At 47.0% G+C, this 27,831-nt stretch overlaps 1 protein-coding gene across 1 annotated transcript; it reads left to right on the plus strand.

Annotated features, from left to right (window-relative positions):
- On the plus strand, nucleotides 1-27,657 carry LOC134341183 (interferon-induced protein 44-like). The gene is made up of 7 exons (XM_063038995.1): nucleotides 1-452; nucleotides 547-592; nucleotides 675-876; nucleotides 3,339-3,467; nucleotides 11,346-11,505; nucleotides 11,592-11,689; nucleotides 27,207-27,657. Exons 1-7 carry the CDS (start codon nucleotides 443-445, stop codon nucleotides 27,369-27,371), a joined length of 810 nt encoding a protein of 269 aa, XP_062895065.1. The 5' UTR covers nucleotides 1-442; the 3' UTR covers nucleotides 27,372-27,657.
- Nucleotides 27,658-27,831: the final 174 nt, after the last annotated feature.

Raw genomic sequence — 27,831 nt, forward strand, 5'->3', positions numbered from 1 at the left:
CGTGAGGAGACTGAGCACAATGTCCACAGACTCACAGGGAAGGTGAAGGAATGGGAATTCACCCGCTGGTACTGTAGGGTCTGGAGGTCAGCAACGTTCCCCGGTGGAACAATGCGACAGAACTTTCCCGGTGAAAAGTCCCGTCATGTTTCCTGTTCGTGGGTGATTGTACTGTAAACAGGAAGGGCTCTTTTTGTGAGTTAATATGTACGCTCTGGGTGGAGTCGCTGAATCCGGATGACAGCAAATGCAGAATGATTGTAGTCTCACTGTCAAATTCTTTATTGCTTCCTGCTTCACTTGATCACCCTACCCAAGTTCGCACTTTGATTCGTCGCAAGCCAAAGTGAAAGTACAAGCAAGAGAAACAGACTTGGATCCCTGCGGGCTAAAGCGCAGTCAACACGCCGGCGCAGATCACTGAGTTTACACAACAACAAACATGGGAAGCGGTGAGTTTATATCTTCAGTCCGTTACTGAGACCATCCCGCCCCCAGTTCTCGAGATAAAAACAAAGAAGTTAACATTTTCACATTGCATTTCAGATTTTTCAAAGGTCGGCTGTTTTCACTTCCCAACCATGGACAAACGGTAAGTTTCCATAATCAGGGTGTGAATTCGTTAACCTGTTTCAAACAGACAGCTGATGCTCTGTCTCCCTGGTCTTTGTCAGGAATCTGGACACTCTGAGGAACTACTTGCGTAACTACAACCCCCCTGTGGGCTGTGGAGACTGTATAAACATCCTGCTCTTCGGCATGGTGGGGGCTGGGAAATCATCCATCATCAACACCTTCCTCTCGGCTCTGGATCCACAAGGAACGACCATAACCTGTGTCCCGACGGGGATGAATCCCCAGTCTCTCACAAAAGAGGTACACACACTGCTGTCACTTTAAAATAAACACGCACTATACGTTGCTCTATTCACCGCCCTATCTCTGTCTCCCTGATGTCCACACCAGAGGGAGTGAAAGGTCACCCCACTCCAATCTATTGGCTGGAAAGCACTCGGGAGGTCCTGAGGCAGGGAACGTTGCATTTGAACCCAACTCTCTGATATCAGTGTACAATTTGCTGGGGAATTAAGAAGGGAGGGAGGCAAAGGAAATTATAGGCCAAATAGCCCGAGGCCAGTGGCTGGAAAATGAAAGGCTCCATCAACCTATGATAAGGTTTCACTACACCTGGAGGCCCATAACAAAACAGGCCAAAATCAGAATGATTTCCTTATGGGGAAATTTTACCCGAAAAATCTGTTGGAATTCTTTGAGGAAATAGCAGGCAGGATAGACAAAGTAGAGACAATGGATATTTACTCGGATTTTCTGAAAAGCTTTGACAAGGAGCCACACATGAAACTTCTAAACAAGTTAATAGCCTAGGGTATTACAGGAGAGTTACTGGCATGGACAGAAGTTTAGCTGACTGTCAGGAGACAAAGAGTAGGAATAGCTGAGGCTTTTCCTGGCTGTCTGCTGGTGACGTGATGTTACACAGGCAACACACCTCAAAGTTGCTGGTGAACGCAACAGGCCAGGCAGCATCTCTAGGAAGAGGTACAGTCGATGTTTCAGGCCGAGACCCTTCGTCAGGACTAACTAGCATCTGCAGAATTCCTGTTGTTTGGTGTTACACAGGGATGCTTTCATTCACGTTATATGTGAATGATTTAAGATGGAATCAATTGCTTTGTTGTCAATTTTGTGGGTGATACGAAGATAGGTGGAGGAGCAAGGTAAGCTTGAGAAAGCAGGGAGTCTGTGAAAGAATGGAGATAGATTGGGAGAATGGTTGTGTGAAGTGGCATTTGCAATTTCCAGTCCTTCAGAACCAATCTAGAATCTAGTGTTTATTCAAAGATGACTACTGATGCCTCCACAATCTCTTCAGGAACCCCTTTCAGAGCCTGGGCTGCAGTTCATCAGGTTTCAGTGACTTTTCTACATTCAAACCTTTCCACTTCCCATCACCTTCTCCTTACTAACAGCAGCTACACTCACTCCGAGTCCCTGACTCTCTGCTGGTGTCTTCCACAGTGAAGACTGACAGACTACTTATGGATTTCATCTGCCAGTTCTGTGTTCCCCATTACATCCTCTCCTGCATTATATTCCAGTGGGCTGATACCCCCTTTTGCCTCTCTTTGACTCTATATATCTGAAAAATCTTTTGGTATAATTTTTACATTCTTGAATAGCTTATCCTCAAAGTTCTTCTTTTCTCTGCTTCTAGATTTTTCAGCTGCCTTCTGCTGGTTTTTAACTCTAACTTCCCACTACTTTTTGCTACATTATATGCCCTTTCTTTTGTTTTACTGCAGTCTTTGACTTTCATTGCTAGCCATGGTTACCTCATCACACCCACATCCCCTTTAGAATACTTCTCCCACTATGGGATGAATCTATCCTGCACCTTTTGAATTGCTCCCAGAAACTCTGTCTGTTGCTCTACTGCTGCCATCCCTGCTAGTGTCCCCTTTCAATCAACGTTGGCCAGCTCCTCTCTCATGCCTTTGTGATTCCCTTTACTCCATTGTAAAACTGATGCATCCATTTTTTGATTCTCCCTCAAAATCTCAGGGTGAATTCCATCATATTCTGAACTCTGCCTCCAAAGGGTTCCTTTACCAAACTCCCATATCAAATCCAGTTTATTTCACAACACCAAATCCAGAATGACCTTCTCCCGAGTGGGCTTAACCTCAAATTCTTCTAAAAGGTCAAGTTGTAGGCATTCTACAAATTCCTTCTCTTGAGAACATTCCCTGTTCCTTTCTCCATGGATGCTGCCTGATATGCTAAGAATTCTCCACATTTCTGCTCTCTCATCCCAAGACTGTCCTTATTAATTTGGTTTTCTTGGTGAACTGGAATGTTGCAGTTTGAAAGGGGAATCCAGAGATTCCAGAAACATTGCTGCAGTCAGAGTGTCTCTGGGTCTGTACACCAGGGATTCACCTGCCCTCTCAGGGAAATATAAACAGTCCCAGGGCAGCAAGGGAAGCGGAGTTTCCTTGTGTCATGAGACATCATGTGATGGAGAGAAGGTCAGGGAGATCTCCCACAGACTGGGATGTCCTGTCACTGAGGGAAGAGCAAGGAGTTCTCCCAAAGATTGGAATGTCCCATCACTGAGGGTAAAGAAAGTTTTCCTGTGTCCCACAGCACATTTTTAGCCATCAGCCAATGACCCAAAGCAGATATTCTATCGATCCCCATTCTATAGTTTATGGGATCTTGCTGTGTAAATACTGTGTTCTGTGTTCCACATTACACAGAACCTCACTCTCCATGAAAGATGTCATAGAAATGTACAACTTTTTAAAAATTTACAGCTGATGTCCTACAGAGCAGGAAGTTTAAAGTTTTGGGATTCAGCTGGATGGAATGCTCTGGAGAATGCTGATCGGGCAAACACAGTGTTACGGATGATCCTGGAAGGAAGAGTTCCCAAAGGAACAAATGTGAGTTTTCTCCATTACTTCATACTCCTGATTTCCACAACCCATTAAACACTGAACAACCTCAGAGAGCGAAGGGAGAAATGGCTCCAATACAAGTTTCTGATGCAACAGACATGGTTCAGAAGACTGGGTCCACATTCTGATCGGGATGAAGCTGCAATGTAGATTGAGAGAGGGTGGCACTCTGTAAAAGAAATTAGAGGGAAACATGAAACAAAGGGTAACTCTTGAGAACACAGTGATAGTGATTAGTCCTGGAGTTACACATGGGTACAAATAAGAGGTTTGTACAGGAGTAACATACATGGCCAGAGTGACAGATATTAGTCCTGGAGTAACACACTGGGACAAAGATTAATCCTGGTGTTACACGCAGGGCCAGAGTGACAGAGAATAGTCCTGGAATGACACACGGGGACATAGTGACAGAGATTAGTCCTAGTATAGCACACAGAGACAGAGATTAGTCGTGGAGTTACACATGGGGACAGTGACAGAGATTGTTTGGGGAGTTTCACGCCATTCTGCCGGCTTTCTCACCACTGGCTGTCCCCACCTCACCCGCCCTCTACACATTGTTGGGACACGTTGATCTCTTGTCCACGTGAGGGAGGACTGAGTGTTGTGCTGACATCCTCCACATGATACAGGTCAGGAGACGGAGCAGTGATGGGGAAATGGATCAATCCCAGCAACACATGACCCCAGCATCCGCTCCACTGCTAGTGAAGGTCACAGGGTCACCTGCCCCCATGATGGTCCGACCCCTGCTCCAACTCACCTGGAGCAGCTCCTCCTTGTCTCCTACCAGTTGCCTTCTGCTGGCGTCCATTATGGGCCAACCTCTCCACCATGTGGGGTTTGATGCTGGAATTCTGTGTGTGGCCATGAGATCATGTCTTCCTTCCAAACTGATGTGAGAACAGACACTCAGGAGTCAATGGCCATGGGCCAACAGAAGAAGGGTGTTGCGGTTCAGTTCTGCTTACTGAATTGGAGCAGAAGGCTGGGGTTAGTGGAGGGACGGGTGGGGTGGTGTATGTTTTCCCTTGTAGGATTTTGTGAGTGAAACATTCGAAAGGCATTTTTTGTGTTGAACAAAATCCACAGTTCTTTATTCCCATTACAGAAAAACCAAAGCAGTCATCTTAAACTGATGCCATTTTATCAGACATCGTTTCGAACATAGAATATAGAATAGTACAACACAGTACAGGCAATTCGGCCCACAATGTTGTGCCAACCCTCAAACCCTGCCTCCCAAAAAAGCTCCCACCTTAAATTCCTCCATATACCTGTCTAGTAGTCTCTTAAACTTCACTAGTGTATCTGCCTCCACCACTGACTCAGGCAGTGCATTCCACGCACCAACCACTCTGAGTAAAAAACCTTCCTCTAATATCCCCCTTGAACTTCCCACCCCTTACCTTAAAGCCATGTCCTCTTGTATTGAGCAGTGGTGCCCTGGGGAAGAGGCGCTGGCTATCCACTCTATCTATTCCTCTTATTATCCTGTACACCACTATCATGTCTCCTCTCATCCTCCTTCTCTCCAAAGAGTAAAGCCCTAGATCCCTTAATCTCTGATCATAAACATACTTTCTATACCAGGCAGCATCCTGGTAAATCTCCTCTGTACCCTTTCAAATGCTTCCACATCCTTCCTATAGTGAGGTGACCAGAACTGGACACAGTACTCCAAGTGTGGCCTAACCAGAGTTTTATAGAGCTATATAGCCTCATTACATCGCGACTCTTAAACTCTATCCCTCGACTTATGAAAGCTAACACTCCATAAGCTTTCTTAACTACCCTATCCACCTGTGAGGCAATTTTCAGGGATCTGTGGACATGTACCCTGAGATCCCTCTGCTCCTCCACACTACCAAGTATCCTGCCATTTACTTTGTACTCTGCCTTGGAGTTTGTCCTTCCAAAGTGTACCACCTCACACTTCTCCGGGTTGAACTCCATCTGCCACCTCTCAGCCCACTTCCGCATCCTATCAATGTCTTCCTGCAATCTTTGACAATCCCCTACACTACCTACAACACCACCAAACTTTGTGTCGTCTGCAAACTTGCCAACCCACCCTTCTACCCCAACATCCAGGTCGTTAATAAAAATCACGAAAAGTAGAGGTCCCAGAACAGATCCTTGTGGGACACTAGTCACAATCCCCCAATCTGAATGTACTCCCTCCACCACCACCCTCTGCCTTCTGCAGGCAAGCCAATTCTGAATCCACCTGGCCAAACTTCCCTGGATCCCATGCCTTCTAACTTTCTGAATAAGCCTACCATGTGGAACTTGTCAAATGCCTTAGTAAAATCCATATAGATCACATCCACTGCACTACCCTCATCTATATGCCTGGTCACCTCCTCAAAGAACTCTATCAGGCTTGTTAGACACGATCTGCCCTTCACAAAGCCATGCTGACTGTCCCTGATCAGACTATAATTCTCTAAATGCCAATAGATCCTATCTCTAAGAATCTTTTCCAACAGCTTTCCCACCACAGACATAAAGCTCACTGGCCCATAATTACCCGGACTATCCCTACTACCTTTCTTGAACAAGGGGACAACATTCGCCTCCCTCCAATCCTCTGGTGGACAATTCCCGTGGACAACGAGGACATAAAGATCCTAGCCAGAGGCTCAGCAATCTCTTCCCTCGCCTCGTGGAGCAGCCTGGGGAATATTCTGTCAGGCCCCGGGGACTTATCTGTCCTAATGTATTTTAACAACTCCAACACCTCCTCTCCCTTAATATCAACATGCTCCAGAACATCAACCTCACTCATATTGTCCTCACCATCATCAAGTTCCCTCTCATTGGTGAATACTGAAGAGAAGTATTCATTGAGGACCTCGCTCACTTCCACAGCCTCCAGGCACATCTTCCCACCTTTATCTCTAATCGGTCCTACCTTCACGCCTGTCATCCTTTTTTTCTTCACATAATTGAAGAATGCCTTGGGGCTTTCCTTTACCCTACTCGCCAAGGCCTTCACATGCCCCCTTCTTGCTCTTCTCAACCCCTTCTTAAGCTCCTTTCTTGCTTCCCTATATTCCTCAATAGACTCATCTGATCCTTGCTTCCTAAACCTCATGTAGGCTGCCATCTTCCACCTGACTAGATTTTCCACCTCACTTGTCACCCATGGTTCCTTCACCCTACCACTCTTTATCTTCCTCACCGGGACAAATTTATCCCTAACATCCCGCAAGAGATCTCTAAACATCGACCACATGTCCATAGTACATTTCCCTGCAAAAACATCATCCCAATTCACACCCGCAAGTTCTAGCCTTATAGCCTCATAATTTGCCTTTCCCCAATGAAAAATTTTCCTGTCCTCTCTGATTCTATCCTTTTCCATGATAATGCTAAAGGCCAGGGAGCGGTGGTCACTGCCCCCTAGATGCTCACACACTGAGAGATCTGTGACCTGACCCGGTTCATTACCTAGTACTAGACCTAGTATGGCATTCCCCCTGGTCGGCCTGTCCACATACTGTGACAGGAATCCATCCTGGACACACTTAACAAACTCTGCCCCATCTAAACCCTTGGAACTAATCAGGTGCCAATCAATATTAGGGAAGTTAAAGTCACCCATGAAAACAACCCTGTTATCTTTGCATCTTTCCAAAATCTGCCTCCCAATCTGCTCCTCTGTATCTCTGCTGCTACCAGGGGGCCTATAGAAAACCCCCAATAGAGTACCTGCTCCCTTCCTGTTCCTGACTTCCACCCATATTGACTCAAAAGAGGATCCTGCTACATTACCCACCCTTTCTGTCACTGTAATAGTATCCCTGACCAGTAATCCCACACCTCCTCCCCTTTTCCCGCCCTCTCTATCCCTTTCAAAGCACTGAAATCCAGGAATATTGAGAATCCATTCCTGCCCTGGTGCCAGCCAAGTTTCTGTATCACAATTCTACATCATAATTCCATGTATGTATCCAAGCTCTCAGTTCATCACCTTTGTTCGTGATGCTTCTTGCATTGAGGTACACACATTTCAGCCCTTCTACCTTACCGTCTTTACACTGTTTATTCTGCTTCTGTTTCCTCAACGCCTCTCTGTATGTTAGAGCTGGCTTTACCTCATGCACTTCTTTCACTGTTCTATCGCTCCGGGTCCCATCTCCCTCGTAACTTAGTTTAAACCCTCCCGAACCATGCTAGCAAACCTACCTGCAAGGATATTGCTTCCCCCTCGAGTTCAGGTACAACCCATCCAATCTGTACAGGTCCCACGTTCCCCAGAAGCGATCCCAATGATCCAAAAATCAAAAACCCTGCTCCCTGCACCAACTCCTCAGCCACGCATTCAACTGCCATCTCCTCCAATTCTTACCATCACTGTCACATAGCACTGGCAGCAATTCTGAGAATGCCACCCTTGAGGTCCTGTTCTTCAGCCTTCTGCCCAGTTCCCGAAACTCACACTTCAGGACCTCATCCCTCTTCCTGACTATGTTGTTGGTCCCAACATGTATCACGACTTCTGGTTGCTTCCCCTCTCGTACCAGGATGTCTTGCACCCGGTCAGAGACCTCCCGGACCCTGGCACCCGGGAGGCAACAAACCATGCGGGTGTCCTTCTCACGTCCACAAAATCTCCTGTCTGCTCCCCTGACTATAGAGTCTCCAATGACGACAGCTCTCCTTTTCTCCGTCCCCCCCTCCTGCACCACAGGGTCATACTCAGTGCCGAAGGCCCTGCCACTGTGGCTCACACCTGTTCGGTTTCTTAAAGTCAACACGACAACTCAATGATGGAGTCTGTGAATTATGTAGAACAGTTTCTATTATGAACAATATTTTCCATCTGTCTCCCATTACATTCCCCTTCCTGCGATAATGTGGGTTTCTCCCTGATGATCCTGGTTTCTGGCTCCCACATCCCAATGACGTGCAGGTCATTGGGTCAGTCTGCTGCTGTCATTTCCAGTGGGTTGTCAGAATGGTGGGGAATTGATGGGGAGATGAGAGAAGTGTGAACTGACTAAGGGCTAGCATAGACTAGACTGGCTGAATGGCCAAAGGCAAATAACATGAACAAAAACTGCTGAACTCACCATTTACCTTCCTATCACCCAGTAACCTGGATACAATACACACGATTGTCTCTCCCACATTACTGATGGAGATGAACAGCTCACACTCCTCAGGATTAAATTTCCCATCAGTTTACACACTGACCAACCATCTGTATCATCCTGCAGTGTGAACATAAAAACATCAAAAATAGGAGCAGGAGCAGGCCATCCGGCCCATCGAGTCTGCCCCGCCATTCAATAAGATAACGGCTGATCTGTCCTTAAACTCAGCTCCATCTTCCTGCCTTTTCCCCATAACTATGCAAAAATCTATCTAACTGTATCTTAAATATATTTAGTGAAGAAGCCTCAACTGCTTCCCCGGGCAGAGAATTCCACAGATTTACCACTGTCTAGGGAAAAAAAAAATTCTCCTCAAATCCTTCCTAAATCTTATCCATTTTGGACAATCTTCTCCCCTGAATCTTGAGGTAATATCCCCTATTTCTCGTCTCATCTACTAATGGAAACAACTTTCGCTTTCCTATCCCTTTCAAAATTTTTTGTTTCTATAAGATCCCCTCTCATTCTTCTGAATTCCAGACAGAATAGTCCCAGGCGACTCAATCTCTCTTCATAGGTTATCCCCTTCATCTCTGGAATCAACCTGTTGAACCTCCTCTGCACTGCCTCCAAAGACAGCATATCCTTCCTCAAATACGGAGACCAGAAATGCACACAGTACTCCAGGTGCAAACTCACCAGTACCCTGTATAGTTGCAGCATAACCTCCCTACTCTTGAATTCAATCCCTCTAACAATGAAGGCCAACAGTCCGTTTGCCTTCTTAATAACCTGTTGTAGCTACAAGCCAACTTCTTACGATTCATGAACAAGCACTCCCAAGTCCCTCTGCACAACAGCATGTTGCAATCTTTCACCATTTAAATAATAACCTGCTCTTCTATTATTCCTTCCAAAGTGGATGATCTCGCATTTACTAACTATTTACAAACTATTCCATCTGCCAGACCTTGGCCCACTCACTTAACCTATCTATATCCCTCTGCAGACTCTTCACATCCTCTGTACAATTTGCTTTTCCACTCAGTTTAGTGTCAACAGTAAATTTTGCTACACTATACTCAGTCCCCTCTTCCAAATCATCAATGTAAGACGTAAACATCTGCTGGCCCAGCACCGACCCCTCGTCACCCCACTCACCACTGACTGCCAACCGGAGAAACACCCATTTATACCAACGCTCTGCCTTCTATTGGTTAACCAATCCACTATCCATGCCAATACACTTCCTCCAACTCCATGCATCCGTATCTTATTTATAAGTCTCTTGTGCGGCACCTTATCGAAAGCCTTCTGGAAATCCAAGTATACGACATCCACCTGTTCCCCTCTATCCACTGCACTCATTATGTCCTCAAAGAACTCCAGTAAGTTTGTCAAACAGGACCAGCCCTTTCTGAATCCATGTTGTGTCTGTCTAATGGAACCACTCCTTTCTAAATGTTTCACTATTTCTTCCTTAGTGACAGCTTCAAGCATTTTCCGGACTACAGATGTTAAGCTAACTGGCTTATAGTTGCCCGTCTTTTGCCTACATGCTGTTAAAAAAAAGTGGCGGGACATTTGCTGTCTTCCAGTCCGCCGGGCCCTACTCAGAGTCTAGAGTGTTTTGGTAAATGATTACCAACGCGTCTACTATACCCCTGTCAATTCGCTCAGCACCCTAGGATTCATCCTATCAGGACCAGGGGACTTATCTACCTTCAGGCCCTCTAATTTGCTCATCACTATCTCTTCAGTGACAGTGATTTTATCGAGGTCCTCACCTCCCATTTCGTTAATAATATAATTCTTTGGCATATTAGATGTGTCTTCCACTGTGAAGACCAACACAAAATAGTCATTCAATGCCTCAGCAATTTCCTTATCACCCAATATCAATTTCCCCTTCTCGCCTTACAAGGGACCTACGTTGACTTTAGCCACCCTCTTCCGCTTTATAAAAACTTTTGCTATCTGTTTTTATATTTTGTACTAATTTACTTTCATACTCTATCTTCCCTTTCCTTATTTCATGTTTAGTTGTTCTTTGTCGCTTTTTAAAGTTTTCCCAATCCTCCAGTCTCCCACAACCCTTTGCGACTTTGTACACATGAGCTTTTAATTTGATACTATCTTTTATTTCCTCAGTTATCCTGGGCTGGTTCTCCCCACACTTACTGTCCTTACTTTTGACTGGAATACACTTTTGTTGTACACCGTGAAAAATCTCTTTGAAAGTATTCCACTATTCCCCAACTGTCCTACCAAATAGCCTGTGTGCTCCGAATCCACATTAGCCAACTCCTCCCTCTTCCCATTGTAGTCTCCTTTGTTCAAGCATAATTCATTGAAGGATCAAACAGTTTCTGAATCATTTGAAAACTTTGTTATCATGCCCTGACATTTAGTTGAAAATGTTGATTCATTAAACAGAGGAAGGGACTGAGTATTGAGGAGCTCAGAGCAAATTCTGAAACAGCTCGTGGGGACAGAGTGGACCCACAATGAAAGGAACTGAAAAGTAACAGTGAACTGGACAGAGCAACTTTCCCAGCTGGAAATTGACAGGGTTAGAGAAATCCCACTGATCCCAGAAGCAAGAGTGAGGTCAGAGCCCATCTGGATTTCAGTAGTTTAGTGACCGTGACCACTGGACTTTGTCTGATGGGACTGGTCACTCAGTGCTGAGTGATTGTGATCATCAGCATTCTTGCTGCTTCCTCTGTAACCAGTTCTTCATTGTCTCATTTAGTTACACAGTTTCAATCCTGACTCGGATTCCAACTATCCTGTTATTCCGGAAAATGTAATTCATGGAGTCGCACTCATATTTAACATCGACATCATAGGTTGCATCAGTGACGATAAAATGAAAGAGTTTCAGAAGTTCCAGACGGTGGTGGCAGAGAAATGTAAGTGCTTTTGTTTGGTCTGTGTAACCATTGTCACCTCAGCATTGCAGCTTCATATTGATATCTGGATCATCTCTCTTTTCCAGATATTCACAGGGTTGTGATTGGGACCAAGTTTGAATTATTAGGGATACCAGAGAAACACAATGCATGGATTTATGAATACAAGTCACTGCAGCAGAAGGTAATAATCTGTAGAATTGGAGAAGTGATATCAATATGGTATTTTTACAGTGTAACGGTCCCACTTTGTGAGTGTGCAGACACATCCACCACTTATTGTCCATCCTTGATCAGACTCGGACAGGTAACAGTGAACCATCATTTCCATGCCATTGTATTGATAACCATAGGAAAAACCTCAGTTCAAAGTAAATTGTGATCAAAGATTATAAATGTCACCATATACAACCCTGAGATTCATTTTCCTGTGGGCATATTCAATAATCCACAGAATATTAACCATAACAGGATCAGTGATTGACAGCACCAACCTGGGTGATCAACCAGTGTGTAAAAGACAACAAACTGCAAACACAAAAAGGAAGAAATAATAATAAAATAAATAACTAAACAATAAATATCAAGAACATAAGACCTCAAGACCATTAGACATAAGAGCAGAATTAGGCCATTCAGCCCATTGAGTCTGCCCCGCTATCCTATCATGGCTGATCCTGGATCCCACTCAACCCCGTACATCTGCCTTTTTGCCAGAACCTTTGATGCTCTGAACAATCAGGAAATGATCAACTTTTGCCTTCAATACACCCATGGACTTGGCCTCCACCTCTCTCTGTCCACTGATTCACTACTCTCTGGCTAAAATAAAAATCCTCCTTACTTCCATTTTAACATGATTAAGAGTCCCTAAAAGTGAGTCCAGTGGGTGTGGGAACATCTCAATGAAGGGGACAAGTGAAGTTGAGTGACGTTATCCACTTTGATTCAAGAGCCTGAGGACTGAGGGTATCAACTTCCTGAACCCAGCGGAGTGAGTCTTAGGGCTCCTGTACCTTCTTCCTGATGGCAGCAGCAAGAAGAGAACATGTCCTGGGAGGTGTTTGTCCCTGATGGTGGATACTGCTTTCCAGTGAAATCCCCCGGTTTCACTGGCTACGTAGGTCTAGGGAAGACACACTCTGCTACTGCAAACCCGTGAGATTGAGATGGCTCTTCTACTCAGACCACAGTTTGTGTGGATGCTGTGTAATTTGCTGCCCTGTTACAACTCAGTGCCAAGAAATAACAGACAGCACACTGCATACGATTAAATGAATTATATTGATGAATTTTCACTTACCTACAAGGTTAGTAATGAAAAGAAACAAAAAGGGCCCATTATAATTAAACAGTCAAATCTGCATGAGTTGGAGCTCAACTCTTCCTGAAATTTATATTTACTGATCCTCAGTCGATCTCAGTACCTTGCTCCATCGAATCATGGTTGCACTACCGGGTCAAATCCTATCACTGGTTCTCTTCAGCATCTTCTCCCTTCACCTCCCGCTGAACAAAGGACCCAGCTCACACCGATGTCAGGCACACAACACAAAAACCCACTCCCCTCACTGGATGGTTCACATTTCAAAGCACCCGTTATCTCTAACCACAACCCAAACACGGCTTCTACAGAATGACTGTTACGTTAGCACTGAAACCTTTCCCAGGGTGTTGCACTCTCCCTCCATATTAATCCTGTCCTCATGGTGTTGAGATTTGTCACCCCGTGATACAAAGCACAGCTGTCACCTCGGTTCGGATATAGCCCAAGTGCAGAGTGCGAGACACTGAAGCAGGTCAATACTGCACAGACTTTAATACGAACAGTGTTAAAGAGAAAAATAAAACAATAATCGCAAGGCCAAACAGGGCCGTTAACTCAAGCTCTCAAAGGAAAGCAAAGCCTGCACTGTGGCTGAAAAGGACATCTAACATTAAACGAATACCACTAGTCTTCAGAGTCAGTTGATTTGAAAGTCCAATATCTCAGGGAAGGCCGAATACAAAACAGCAGTGAAGTGTTGCTATGTTCTGTCCAAGTCTCGCCAAGCACGACAATGATAAGAATGGAGTTAAATACTATCACAATTAAATAATAATTACCTGACACATGCAAATTCACAAGCGCAATTGCCATATCTACTGCGCTGCTAAATCAATGGTTGTGACAACAACATCCAACCCAGGTGTACATGGCAGTGACGTATTTCACCAAGGGGATAGGTGCCACACTCTCTTCCCCAGGTGTGATATAGGCCAGTCTGTCTGGAGATCTTCTGATTCTTCGAAACCTCCTTACCTCATCATCTATTCTTCAGCTTCAGACCCTCCCTGGGCTCTTCCCTGTCTACCTGGGGAGCCCCTCCCTGTCCCTTACTCATGCCTCCCGACAACTCAGGTTCCCTCGTCACTTGACTGATCTCGGTTTCATGCCCAGTTGCTTTACAGTCCAGCCTCACATTTTCTAACCATAAACCTGCCTGTCCTCTGCTAGTTTCCCCCATTTCAGCCGCCTCAGCGTGATAACGGTTGAGAATCTCTTCGTCAGTTATTGGGGAATTTGCGAAGGGCAGCCTCAACCACACCCCTATTTTCTCAGCCTCTGAATCCATATCACATTCAGCGGGGAAGGCCTGGTCTAGTCCTTTCTGCTGCTGGTCCTTCAGTTCACCCTCGTCCCCACAGAGTCCTCTTCTTGATGTACGGTCGAGGTCAAGCTCTGGGTCAACACCTACCTCATGCCCCAGAGGTAGAAGGTGGTTCCGATGGAGAATCTTGACAGGCCCATTGCCATCCTTTGGATTCACCCAGAAAACTGGTACGTTTGGCATCAGACACTCCACTACATAGGGTGGACACCCAGTGGTCAGCCAAATTATGCTTCCCAGGTAGCCCCAAATTCTTTATGAGGATTCAGTCTCCAGGCATTAGTTGGAAGAACCTAACCGTTTGATCATACCTCCTCTAATTTCCTTGATTCTGCTTAGTAGCTGAGACCTCAGTTAGTTCTTAAATCTTTTTCAGATCCCTTCTCATATCAGACACATAAGTCTTCTGTTGTAGATCTTTCTCGCTAATCCCAAAACAGAGGTCAACAGGCAACTTTGCTTCATGCCCAAACATCAGATACCCAGTAGCTTCATTCTGTGTACAGTTGTAGCAGTGGACTAGATGTCCAACATGTTGACTCCACTTGTTCTTTTTACTGATCTCCAAGGTTCCGAGCATGTCTAGCAAGGTCTGGTTGAAGCTCTTGGGCTGGAGCTCACCCTGCAGGTGATAAGGCGTAGTTCTCAACTTCTCAACTCCAAGCATGCTCAGAAACTCATGTATCAGCCTACTCTCGAAATCTCATCCCTGATCAATATGTATCCCCCTGGGGAGACCATAATAAATGGAATACTTCTCCCAGAACACTTCAGCCAATCTGATCCTTGGTAGGGAAGGCTTGCACATATCTGCTGTAGTGATCCGTAATGACAAAGACATTGACCATGTTGCTGACATCAGACTGTTGATAGAAAATCCATGCACACTGGGTCAAATGGCCTCATACTCTGCAAATGGGACAATAGAGCAGCCCTCATAGGCAGTGTCTTCCTCCGTATACATTGAATGCATGACTTACAGAATTCTTTGACCTCCAGCTTCATTCGGGGTCAGTAGTGCTGATCTCTGAGCAATCCACAGGTCTTGTCAACCCCCAAGTGGCTGGAATAATCATGAAGTGACTTCAACACAATCCTCTGATACTTCTCAAGCAGAACCAGCTGGGAACATCGAGACTGGTCTGGAGGCGACGTGACCTGGTATAGGAACTGGTTCATCAACTCCAATCTGGGCCATTCTCTCAGTAGTAGAGACACTGCAGAGTGTTTCATTTTGTCCTCTTGTGCCACGTCCCCCTCCGCAACCGCTGACCAAACGGTGCCGATGTCCGGGTCATTTCCCTGAGCGGCTGCCACTTCCCAGGGACTCAATTCTGGCAACTGCTTTGTCTTCAGAGCAGTCAGGTTGTAGTGAGCTTGTGAAATGGCAGCATGAGAAGCTCCCAAATGATCTACTGCTCGATTCTGCCCTTGCCTTTCCTCTGCCTTACCATGATAGAAAATGGGCACATGGCTGTCACTCCAGGGGCAGGAACACTCTCCCACTCTCTGTCCCTGTCCAGCCCTTCATGTACACGTTGGGACAACGCATCGGCATCAATGTTGCTACTTCCCGACTGGTACTTCAGGCTGAAATCATAGGCAGATAATGCCGCCACCCACTAATGGCCTGTGGCATCCAGTTTCACCAAGGTCAGGATATATGTTAATGGGTTGTTGTCCGTCCTCACCTCAAACTTGGCTCCATAAAGATAGTCACTTAGCTTATCCACCACAGCCCACTTCAATGCTTGTAACTCAGTGGTGTGTGGGTACTTTCGCTTAGGGGGTGACAGACTTCGGCTGACAAACACAACAGGTCTCAACCCTGTGCCCTGATCCTGATACAGAATACCCCTAAGCCCTCTCTGCTGGCATCTGTATGCGATACATACAGCAAATGGGGACCGCAAAAGCCAGTACAGACGCTTTCGTCAGCAGCTCCTTCAGCAACTGAAAGTCCTCTTCACATTTCGCATCCCATCTCACTCCAAAAAGCTCTGCAGGGCTAAGATAATATTTACCATCCTCTCCTTTCAGCCCCAAGGGAGGGTAACCCCACAGAGGCTGATTTAAAGGGCAACTCACTTTAAAGTAGTCCTTCACGAACCTCCGATAGTATCCAGAGAACCCAAGCAATGAGCACAGGGCAGTCACAGTCTGGGGCCTTGGCCACGTGGTCGTTGCCTCTATCTTGAGACTATATGCCCAACATAGCTAACAGATATCTTGCAGTACTGGCACTTGTCCAGGGAAAGTTTTAACCCTTCAGTTTTCAGGCATCCTAGCACCTTCAGTAGCCTCACTTCATGTTCCTGCAAGGTGAACCCAAACACTCTGAGATGATCCAGGTACAGCAACACCTCAAGCATGTTTGTATCCCCCACTGTTTCCTCTATAACACGCTGGAAAGTTGCCAGGGCTCTCGATATGCCCTGGGGCACGCTTTCAAACTGGAAGAATCCCAGTGGACAAATGCAGTCTTCTCTTTGTCAGCCTCACTCATGGGGATTTGATAATGCCCACTCCTCAAGTCTAGCACACTGAACCTATTCGCACCACTCAGGCAGGCCAGCGTGTCATCAATTCTTGGGATGGTACTTCTGTTCAGAGTCCTATAGTCCACACACATCTGTACCTTCCCATTCTTCTTCCTGGCCACCACTATTGGAGACTCATCGGGGCTTATGGACTCAGTGATGATCCCAGCTTCCTTCACCTTCCACAGATGCTACTAAATGTCTTCCACTTCTACAGGCACTAGTTGCCGTGACCTTTCTCTGAACAGGGTGTTCTCTTTCATCTAGATGGTGTGGCGAGTGCTGTTGGAACAACCCACACCAAACATGTCAGTAGAAAAGACATCTTCCAGCTTCAACATCTTTACCAACATTGTCTTGCAACCTCCAGGTACCGGGGAGTCGCCATATTTGAATGACTCAGTTGTCAACTTTCCCTTTTTCGGAGAGAATTTCTCTCTGGCTTGTCTCACAGGGACACTAGACATTACCGTCACTGGAGAGAGTTGAGCCATTGACATCCCCCGCCTGAGAGTGACCTCCCGCCCCGAGGTGTTCCTGACAATCACTGTCATCCTGTTCACCTGCACAACCGAGGGCTTCTGCAGTTCGCGCCTCACCAGAACCCCAGCAGGTAAACAGGACTCATCTTCATGGTCTTCCAGAGCATCCACCAAGTGGGCTTCAGCCTCAGGTATTCCGGGAAATCTAGTGTTTCCCATCACTTCAGCTACTTCCCCAGGCCGTAAGACGACTGGTTTTGACTGGGTGAACCACACAGTCCCTCGTTTATGCTCGACATCCAGCCCAGTGTGGCCACACACTTCCTCAAAAACAGGGTGAACGGACAGTGCTTTCAGAGAGCTCTCTTCAACTTTCTCCCTACAGACTCCCACTAGCCTCCTCACAATAGGAGTATTCGCCCCCACAAGAATTGAAGTATAGTCATCCGTACTAAGACCCCAGATCCCTAGTCCACTGAGTGGCGTCAATGGTAAATGTGTCAATACCGGGTGTAAAACGAACAGTACAGCAAAGTAACCTGAGAGTTTGTGTCATGTATGACTCCAGCATAAATAGCCTCAGTCTGTAGCGGTCTACTGGAACTGGGCCCCATTTAGCCTTCAGAAATGGGGTTTTTCTTTGCTTTAGGGTATCCCTAGATATATTGCCGGGAACGTGCTCCCCCCCCCCCCACCCCGCAAGATGCCAGGTCATTTCCTCATTGGGTCTCTTCTAGGTTTCCTGATGTCTCCCGCTCCTTGGGTACCCGGGGGCTCATTCTCCAAAGGCTTTCCCAGTGTTCACACTTCCGCCTGAAGTATCCCTCTTCCCCACAGTTATAGCAGACACTACCGGTCACCCCCCTCTCGCGGGACCCCGTTCATTAGCAGCCCTCTGTTTATTCCATTGCCTCAGGGGTCCGACTCCTCATCGACTTTGTCATGTGGGGTGGCCGTACCCGCCGATAACGACTGGGACATGTCGGTTCTACACTCTGCCACCAGCTCCTTTACCACCACTGGGGTGGGCTTCCAGTGGTCACTGCAGCCAAGGGGGCTACTACCACGGACTGTACCCGGCTGACAGAGAGCTCCCACGTCACATCCTCCTCCTCCCTTACTTCTCTAATCAGCTTGACAAACGAGGGAGGGGGACACGTCTTACGAGACATTCAGAGACCCCAAGAGATCATGTCCTGTGACTGTGTGTCTTTCGCCACTTGGACCATTTTAACTGATTCATCCCGACGCTGCAAGCAACTCAAAGTGCCCCTCTAGCTGAGAAATGTAAGTGGAAAGTTTCTCCCCCATCTCCATTGTCCAAAACCCACTCATAAACTCCACTGGGCTTCCCGTTGCAGCAAAAACATTTTCTAGCCCTTGCATGTATCCCGCAGAAGTAGCAAAGGGGTTCTTTAAGGATCTCTCACGTCATCAGCCGGCCCCCTCAGGCTCTCTACTAGTTTCTGTCTTTTTACGTCATCCGAGCTCTGGCACTCATCCAGCATCTGAGAGATCTGCTCTGCCCAAGTCTCATACTCCCCTTCCCCGACGGGTGGGCGTTATTCCCGAGAACATCCTCCGCCTACGACAACTGGCACTTTGCACCTGGGCACTTTGCCATTTATTTGCCAGGGGGGTAAGGGCCGATACCAACTCAGAATGCTCCTCCCTCGCTGGAGGGTCATTAGACCCTCCATATCAGACCACTCCTTCCCCTCGCTCCGCAGAAACAAGAGCAACTTGTCTTTAAATTCTCTGCCCCCAGCTCCGGGAAACTGAGTTTCCGATTCGGCACCCTCGTCTACACTCCCCTCCTCCCGGAAAGTATGGATGGCCCACGGCCCCCCTCTCTCTTCCTGGGCCCCGATAGAACCGGGCAGATCCACTGTCGTTACCTCAGCGAGTGTCTGAACTGAAACAAAGTCTTTGCCTGCCATTTTGTCAAACCACCGCTCCATGATCGTAACTGTTCCTAATGTTTTACCGGTACACAGAGTCGTAATTAACAATTCATTGGGGCTACAAATGCTACTCCACTCAATTCACACGCATTCGTTACCGGTAACCCCGTGGATTCGCCCAACCGCTCAACCCCTGCACAATTCATAACCACGTACTGTAATCGCTTTACCGGACAATGAATGGCTTAGCACGGGCTTAAACACACAACCCACTGGATCAATACTCGGGGCAATCGCACAGCATCGAACAAAATCGATCCGGGACGATAACTCCACACTGAACCCCGCCCCCCCCCCCCCCGCTGTGTAAGTCGAGGGAATACACACTCCGGTCCGCCAGACCCATGAGATTGTGACGGCTCTCGCACCCCAAGCCTCTGTGTAATTTGCTGCCCTGTTCAACTCAGTACCAACTAATAACAGACAGCACACTGCATGTGATTGAAGGAATTATATTTATGAATCTTAACTAAACGGTTAGAAAAGACAAGAAAGAAAACATAGAACAGTAGAGCACAGTACAGGCCCTGCGGCCCACAACGTTGTGCCGACCCTCAAACCCTGCCTCCCATATAACCCCCCACCTTAAATTCCTCCATCTACCTGTCTAGTAGTCTCTTAAACTTCACTAGTGTATCTGCCTCCACCACTGACTCAGGCAGTGCATTCCACGCACCAACCACTCTGAGTAAAAAACCTTCCTCTAATATCCCCCTTGAACTTCCCACCCCTTACCTTAGAGCCACGTCCTCTTGTATTGAGCAGTGGTGCCCTGGGGAAGAGGCGCTAGCTATCCACTCTATCTATTCCTCTTATTATCTTGTACACCTCTATCATGTCTCCTCTCATCCTCCTTCTCTCCAAAGAGTAAAGCCCTAGCTCTCTTAATCTCTGATCATAATGCATACTCTCTAAACCAGGCAGCATCCTAGTAAATCTCCTCTGTACCCTTTCCAATGCTTCCACATCCTTCCTATAGTGAGGCGACCAGAACTGGACACAGTACTCCAAGTGTGGCCTAACCAGAGTTTTATAGAGCTGCATCATTACATCGTGACTCTTAAACTCTATCCCTCGACTTATGAAAGCTAACACCCCAGAAGCTTTCTTAACTACCCTATCCACCTGTATTCATTGAGGACCTCGCTCACTTCCACAGCCTCCAGGCACACCTTCCCACCTCTTTCTCTAATCAGTCCTACCTTTACTCCTGTCATCCTTTTGTTCTTCACATAATTGAAGAATGCTTTGGGATTGTCCTTTACCCTACTCGCCAAGGCCTTCTCATGCCCCCTTCTTGCTCTTCTCAGCCCCTTCTTAAGCTCCTTTCTTGCTTCCCTATATTCCTCAATAGACTCATCTGATCCTTGCTTTCTAAACCTCATGTATGCTACCTTCTTCCACCTGACTAGATTTTCCACCTCACTTGTCACCCATGGTTCCTTCACCCTACCGTTTTTTATCTTCCTCACCGGGACAAATTTATCCCTAACATCCTGCAAGAGATCTCTAAACATCGACCACATGTCCATAGTACATTTCCCTGCAAAAACATCATCCCAATTCACACCTGCAAGTTCTAGCCTTACAGCCTCATAATTTGCCCTTCCCCAATTAAAAATTTTCCTGTCCTCTTATTCTGTCCTTTTCCATGTTAATGCTAAAGGCCAGGGAGCGGTGGTCACTGTCCCCCAGATGCTCACCCACTGAGAGATCTGTGACCTGACCCGGTTCATTACCTAGTACTAGATCTAGTATGGCATTCACCTATACTGACTCAAAAGAGGATCCTGCTACATTACCCACCTTTTTGTAGCTGTAATAGTATCCCTGACCAGTAATGCCACCCCTCCTCCCCTTTATCCCCCCCTCTCTATCCTTTTTAAAGTACTGAAATCCAGGAATATTGAGAATCCATTCCTGCCCTGGTGCCAGCCAAGTCTCTGTAATGGCCACAACATCATATTTCCATGTATGTATCCAAGCTCTCAGTTCATCACCTTTGTTCGTGATGCTTCTTGCATTGAGGTACACACACTTCAGCCCTTCTACCTTACTGTCTTTACACTGTTTGTTCTGCTTCTCTTTCCTCAAAGCCTCTCTGTATGTTAGATCTGGCTTAACTCCATGCACTTCTTTCACTGCTCTATCGCTCCGGGTCCCATCCCCCTTGCAAATTAGTTTAAATACTCCCGAACCATGCTAGCAAACTTACCTGCAAGGATATTGCTCCCCCTCGAGTTCAGGTGCAACAGATCTAATCTGTACAGATCCCACCTTCCCCAGAAGAGATCCCAAAGATCCAAAAATCTAAAACCCTGCTCCCTGCACCAACTCCTCAGCCACGCATTCAACTGCCATCTCCTCCAATTCTTACCATCTCTGTCACGTAGCACTGGCAGCAATCCTGAGAATTTCACCCTTGGGGTCCTGTTCTTCAGCCTTCTGCCTAGTTCCCGAAACTCACACTTCAGGACCTCATCCCTCTTCCTGCCTATGTCATTGGTACCAACATGTATCACAACTTCTGGTTGCTTCCCCTCTCGTACCAGGATGTCTTGCACCCGGTCAGAGACATCCCGGACCCTGGCACCCGGGAGGCAACAAATCATGCGGGTGTCCTTCTCATGTCCACAAAATCTCCTGTCTGCTTCCCTGACTATAGAGTCTCCAATGACGACAGCTCTCCTCTTCTCTGTCCCACCCTTCTGCACCACCGGGTCAAACTCAGTGCCGGAGGCCCTGCCACCGTGGCTCACACCTGGTCGGTCATCCCCGCCAACAGTATCCAGGACAGTAAACTTATTATTTAGGGGAATGGCTACAGGGGTGCTCTGCACTACCTGTCTGCTTACCTTCACTTTTCCCACTCTGACTGTCACCCAACAACCTGCTTCCAACAGCGTAGGTGTGACGACCTCCCTGTAGCTCTCATCTATGACTTATGAGTCGAAGGTCATCCAGCTGATGCTCCAGATTCCTTACATGGTCTTCCAGATCGCCCAGTCGTATGCACTTCCGGCAGATGTGACGCTGCGGGAGAGGGGCATACCCCCAAGACTGTCACATCTCACATGAGAGGAACATCACCGTCTCAGGAGACATTGTAGAGACTAACTGGGAACATGTCATTATACACCAGTCATTTAAAGTGGGCATGCAGGTACAGCAGGCGGTGAAAAAGGCGAATGGTATGCTGGCATTTATAGCGAGAGGATTCGAGTACAGGAGCAGGGAGGTACTACTGCAGTTGTACAAGGCCTTGGTGAGACCACACCTGGAGTATTGTGTGCAGTTTTGGTCCCCTAATCTGAGGAAAGACATCCTTGCCATAGATGGAGTATAAAGACGGTTCACCAGATTGATTCCTGGGATGGCAGGACTTTCATATAAACAAAGACTGGATGAACTGGGCTTGTACTCGTTGGAATTTTGAAGATTGAGGGGGGATCTGATTGAAACATATAAGATCCTAAAGGGATTGGACAGGCTAGATGGAGGAAGATTGTTCCTGATGTTGGGGAAGTCCAGAACAAGGGGCCACAGTTTGAGGATAGAGGGGAAGCCTTTTAGGACCGAGATTAGGAAAAACTTCTTCACACAGAGAGTGGTGAATCTGTGGAATTCTCTGCCACAGGAAACAGTTGAGGCCAGTTCATTGGCTATATTTAAGAGGGAGTTAGATATGGCCCTTGTGGCTACGGGGGTCAGGGGGTATGGAGGGAAGGCTGGGGTGGGGTTCTGAGTTGGATGATCAGCCATGATCATAATAAATGGCGGTGCAGGCTCGAAGGGCCGAATGGCCTACTCCTGCACCTATTTTCTATGTTTCTATGTTTCTATGCACGTCCTCCGCCTCTTCACGTCGATGCCTCTCGAGTCAAAGCCTCAAAGCTCCACTCACTCACTGGCCGCTTCGCTTGAGCTATCCCTCTATTTATCTGTTTGAGCTTTTCAAAATGCTTTGTCACCTGACCTCGATTGCCCAATCAGCCGCTTTCTGCTGAGTCTGAGCTATTCAAATCTTGATTGTCTAATCAACGGCTTTCTGCTGATCTATTCAAATCTTGATTGACTTGATTGCACAGACCAACTGCCAGAACTGCCAGAATCTCTCGAGTCAAAGCCTCAAAGCTCCATTCCTTCACTGGCCCACTCACTCACTGGCCGCTTTCCACAGGCCGCTCTGTTTGAGCTACCCCTCAAGCGGAATAAAGGCCCATTATAATTAAACAGTCTTCTCCCTTCATCTCCTGCCAAACAAAGGACCCAGCTCACACCGGTGTCAGGCACACAACACAAAACCCACTCCCCTCATTGGTCGGCTCACATTGCAAAGCACCCGTTATCTCTAACCATAACCCAAACACTGCTTAACAGAACGACCATTACCTTAGCAGTGAAACCTTTCCCTGGGTGTAACAAACTATCATCAGGAAACTATCAGCTTTTGCTTTAAATATACCCACGAACTTGGCCTCCACAGCTCTCTGACCACAGATTTACTACTCCCTGGCTAAAAACTTCCTCCTTACCTCCATTTTACCCTGAGATAGTGTCCCTGAAAGTGAATCGGGACGATGTGGGAACGTCTCAATGAAGGGGGAAAGTTGAGTGATGTTATTCACTTTGATTTAAGAGCCTGATGACTGAGGGGTAATAACTTCCTGAACCCAGTGAATGAGTCTTGGCGCTCCTGTACCTTCTTCCTGAGAGCAGCAGCAGAAAGAGAACATGTCCTGGGTGGCATGTGTCCCAGATGATGCAACAACGCTCCATATCGATGTGCTCAATGGTGGAGGGGACTTTACCCATGATGGACTGGGCTATATTTGCTAGTTTTTGTAGGACTTTCCGTTCAAGGGCATTGGTGGTTCCACACCAGGCTGTGATGTTGTCATATGGTGGGTGCTGACGGCAGACTCAAATGCAAGACACAGACACTGAGGTACTGGGAACTGAACTGGACTGGACTGGAGTTAGGGATGGGACTGGGCACAGTCTAGGAGCTGGGACAGGAACACAGACTTGGGCTAGGACTTTGGCTGGTAAAGCAGGACCAGGAACTAGGAACTAGGAGCCTGGGTTTGGACTCTGAGCCAGAGACTGGACAAGGACCCAGAATCTGGGTTTTAACTTGGGCTCGGACCACAGAACTAGGCGAGGACATGACATGGCTACAAGACTGGGCGAGGCTTGGGTTCTTCGAGGCCAGACTCCGTGAGTTTTTGAGTATGGACTCTGAGCCAGAGACAGGGCAAGGACTCAGAACCTGGGTCTTGACTCGGGTTCGGACTTCAGAACTAGGCGAAGACATGACATGGCTACAGGACTGAACAAGGCTTGGATTCTTCAAGGCTTTCCTGGGCAAGATGAGGTACTCCTTCTTGGAACGCAGGGTCAGGACCCTTCCTTGGATGCTAGGCCAGGATTCTCACTAGGATGCAGGACCAGGATGACTGCTGAGGTAAACCACCGGGGAAACTATCAGGGATTCAGATGGGGACAGGAAGGGACAGATCAAACCACAGGGTAACAGCAAGAATGGCCTGGCTTACCCAACATAGACAAAGTCAGGAGGGGAGCTCAATCCAGGGTGGCTCCGAGTCCTGGGGCAGCCAGCAACCTTGGCTGATTACAGAAACAGACAAGTCAATATACCACAATGACTGCTCCAACTAGAAACAACAAGGCTCCATGAAGCAGTGGTCCTCCAACCAGGCCTAGAGTTCACAAATGACTGCTTTAGCCTTCTATCAGCAGGTTGCTCCAAGGGGAGACTGACAAGATGAACCAGCACCCACACTCAATCCCAGGGCCACTTATATTCCCAGCCTCAAGATGAGCATCAGGTGCCTTTGATTAAGCCCAACTGAAACAAGGGACAGCCGGAAGAGCCGGAGTCCGGATTCCCAAGTCCGGACCATGAACCGGAATGCGGACTTCATGGACCAGACCATGAAAGATGCAGCCAGTCAGTATACTTGCCACTACACAACCATAGAAGTTTGTCAACGTTTTAGATGTCATAACAAATCTTCGCAAAAGTCTAAGGAAGCAGAGGTGCTGCTGTGCTTTGTTTGTAAACGCACTTAATTTTTGGGCCCAGAACAGATCTTCTGAAGTAGTAACACTGAGGAATTTGAAGTAGCTGATGCTCTCCACCTCTGAATCCCGAAGAGGATTGGCTCATAGACGTCTGGTTTCCTCCTTTTAAAGTTAATACTCAGTTCCTTGTTGTTGCTGACATTGGTGTGGGAAACAAAGCACCCATCTGTGCATGGCATGATCCCACTGACAGCAGAGAGGTAAACACAGGAGGTAAACACGGGAGGCAGAAGGAGGTCACTGGGCCTCTCTATCCTGTCCCAGTCACTATGATTCAGCTGATCTGTCTCGGACCTCATCTCCTTCTGTCCCAGTTCCCTGCACTCTTGACCCCCAACCTTCCAAACACTTATCCAGTGGATAGGTGACCAAAACTGCAGACAGTACTCCAAGTTATGCTTCGAGTCAGAGAGTCGTAGAGAAATACAGCACAGAAACAGACCCTTCAGCCCATCTGATCCGTGCTGAACCATTTAAACTGCCTACTCCCATCGACCTGCACCTGAACCATGGCCCACCATACCCCTACAATCCATGTACCGATCCAAACTTAGACCATAAGACATAAGAGCAGAATTAGGCCATTTGGCCCATCGAGTCTGCTCAATCATGGCTGATCCTTTTTTTTCTATCTCCTCTTCAAGCCCTGTTCCCGGCTTTCTCCCCGTAACCTTTGGTGCCATGTCCAATCAAGAACCTGTCAATCTCTGCCTTAAATACACAAAACAACCTGGCCTCCACAGCTGCATGTGGCAACAAATTCCACAAATTCACCACCCTCTGGCTAAAGAAATTTCTCTGCATCTCTGTTTTCAACTTCTGTTAAATGAAATCGGGCTTGCATCTCTGAGTGAAGACGTTTCCCCTCATGTTCCCCTTAAACTTTTCACCTTTCACCCTGAACCTGTGAGACTTCAACGACTGCTTCGCGTTTCGTGTCTGCGATCTTCACGGTGATTTGTCCCGCTGTCTAACGAACTGAGACCGAGGCTGTGGGCCGACTCCGGGTTATCTGGGATTTGGGTCTATGGACTCAATTTGGTTCAGAATGCTGTCGCTTGTTCCTATTGTTTGCATCATTTGTGTGTTTTTCTCCTCTCTCTGCACATTGGGATGTGGTCTTTTTTAAATTGTTTTTGCGGGTTTGTTGCTTTGTGGCTACAAACAGATGAATCTCAGGGTTGTATAATTTATGCATACTTTGATAATAAATGTACTTTGAATGCCCTAAGTTCATCCGCCTTTCCCACGATACTCCCTGCATTGAAATATACAAACTCAGAACATTAGTCCCACCATGGTCAACCTTTTGATTCCTGACCTGTGTGTAGGCTCAGCAACATCTTTCCCCACAACCACTCCACTATCTGTTCAGGCGCTCTGGTCCCCATCCTGTGTAGTTCTAGTTTAAACACCACCCCCACCATCCCCACCCCCCTTGCAGCACGAGCAAACCTTCCTGCTTGGATATTCGTTCCACTCCAGTTCAGGTGCAAACCATCTCATCTGTACAGGTCCCACCTTCCCTGGAAGAGAGCCCAATGATCCAATAATCTGAAGCCCTCCTCCTCCTGCACCATCTCCTTAGCCACGTGTTAAACTCGATTACTCAGGCTTTACTTTGTGCTGCCTCATTTTACTGATATTTTCTGCCCCCTCCTGCCACACTTTGTTTGTCAAATCCCCCCTCACTCCTCTGAGCCACCGGTCTCTCACTTCCTCTTCAGTTATTAAGCATTCTGCCCTTGGAACCCTCCCCTTTCTGTCTAGTCTGAAGCCTGGTCTACACAGTATTCACGTGATTCCCCAGGACACTGGGCACAACACAGTTCAGCTGAAGCCCATCCCAATGGAACAGCTCTCTCCGTCTCCTTTACTGCTACCATTGCCCGTGAATCTGAAGCCTGTGGAGTTTATAATTCCATTAATACCCTCTCTCTCCTTCCTTTCCCTCAGTTTGAGAATTTGGCAGCATTTACTGGGATGGAAAGGCGTTCCATTTTTGTGGTTTCGAATCAGTGGAGAGGTGGTCAGATCGAGATGATAAAATGCATCCTGGCCCTGTATGTTCTGGATAATATGGTCAGAAACATTGACCGACTTCTCAAAGCAGTGAAATGATCACAGCTGACCTTGTCCAGTGCTGTGAATCCGATCCAGTTTCAGGAGCACGGACACCACTGTGGGATTGATGTTTTTATTGTTTTCCCTGCAGTTTTAGCATTCTTTATGCTTGTATGTATACTTGTACAATCACCTGTTTGTAGACTTTAAGTATCTTGATGTATAATTGGTTCTATTCTTCTTTAGTTTCTTTCCCTGCAAAGCTGAAGGGTGAATTGGTTTCTCAAATAAACTGGCCTAGACCACTTGGTAGGATAATGGCAAACCACGTGCTCATGGTCCTTTGTTACAGATGGTCACTGTGGGAGTTGGTAGCAGCTACAGTGGTCACAATTATAGCCAATCACTGTTGCAATCAGTCACAGTTACAGACAGTCACAATTACAGACAGTCAGAGTTATAGTGGTCAGCGTTACAGCCATTCATTGTTAAAGTCTGTCACATTTACAGTCAGTCA

Source organism: Mobula hypostoma, assembly GCF_963921235.1.
Source record: "Mobula hypostoma chromosome 8 unlocalized genomic scaffold, sMobHyp1.1 SUPER_8_unloc_3, whole genome shotgun sequence".
In the NCBI taxonomy this organism is placed as follows: Eukaryota; Metazoa; Chordata; class Chondrichthyes; order Myliobatiformes; family Myliobatidae; genus Mobula; species Mobula hypostoma.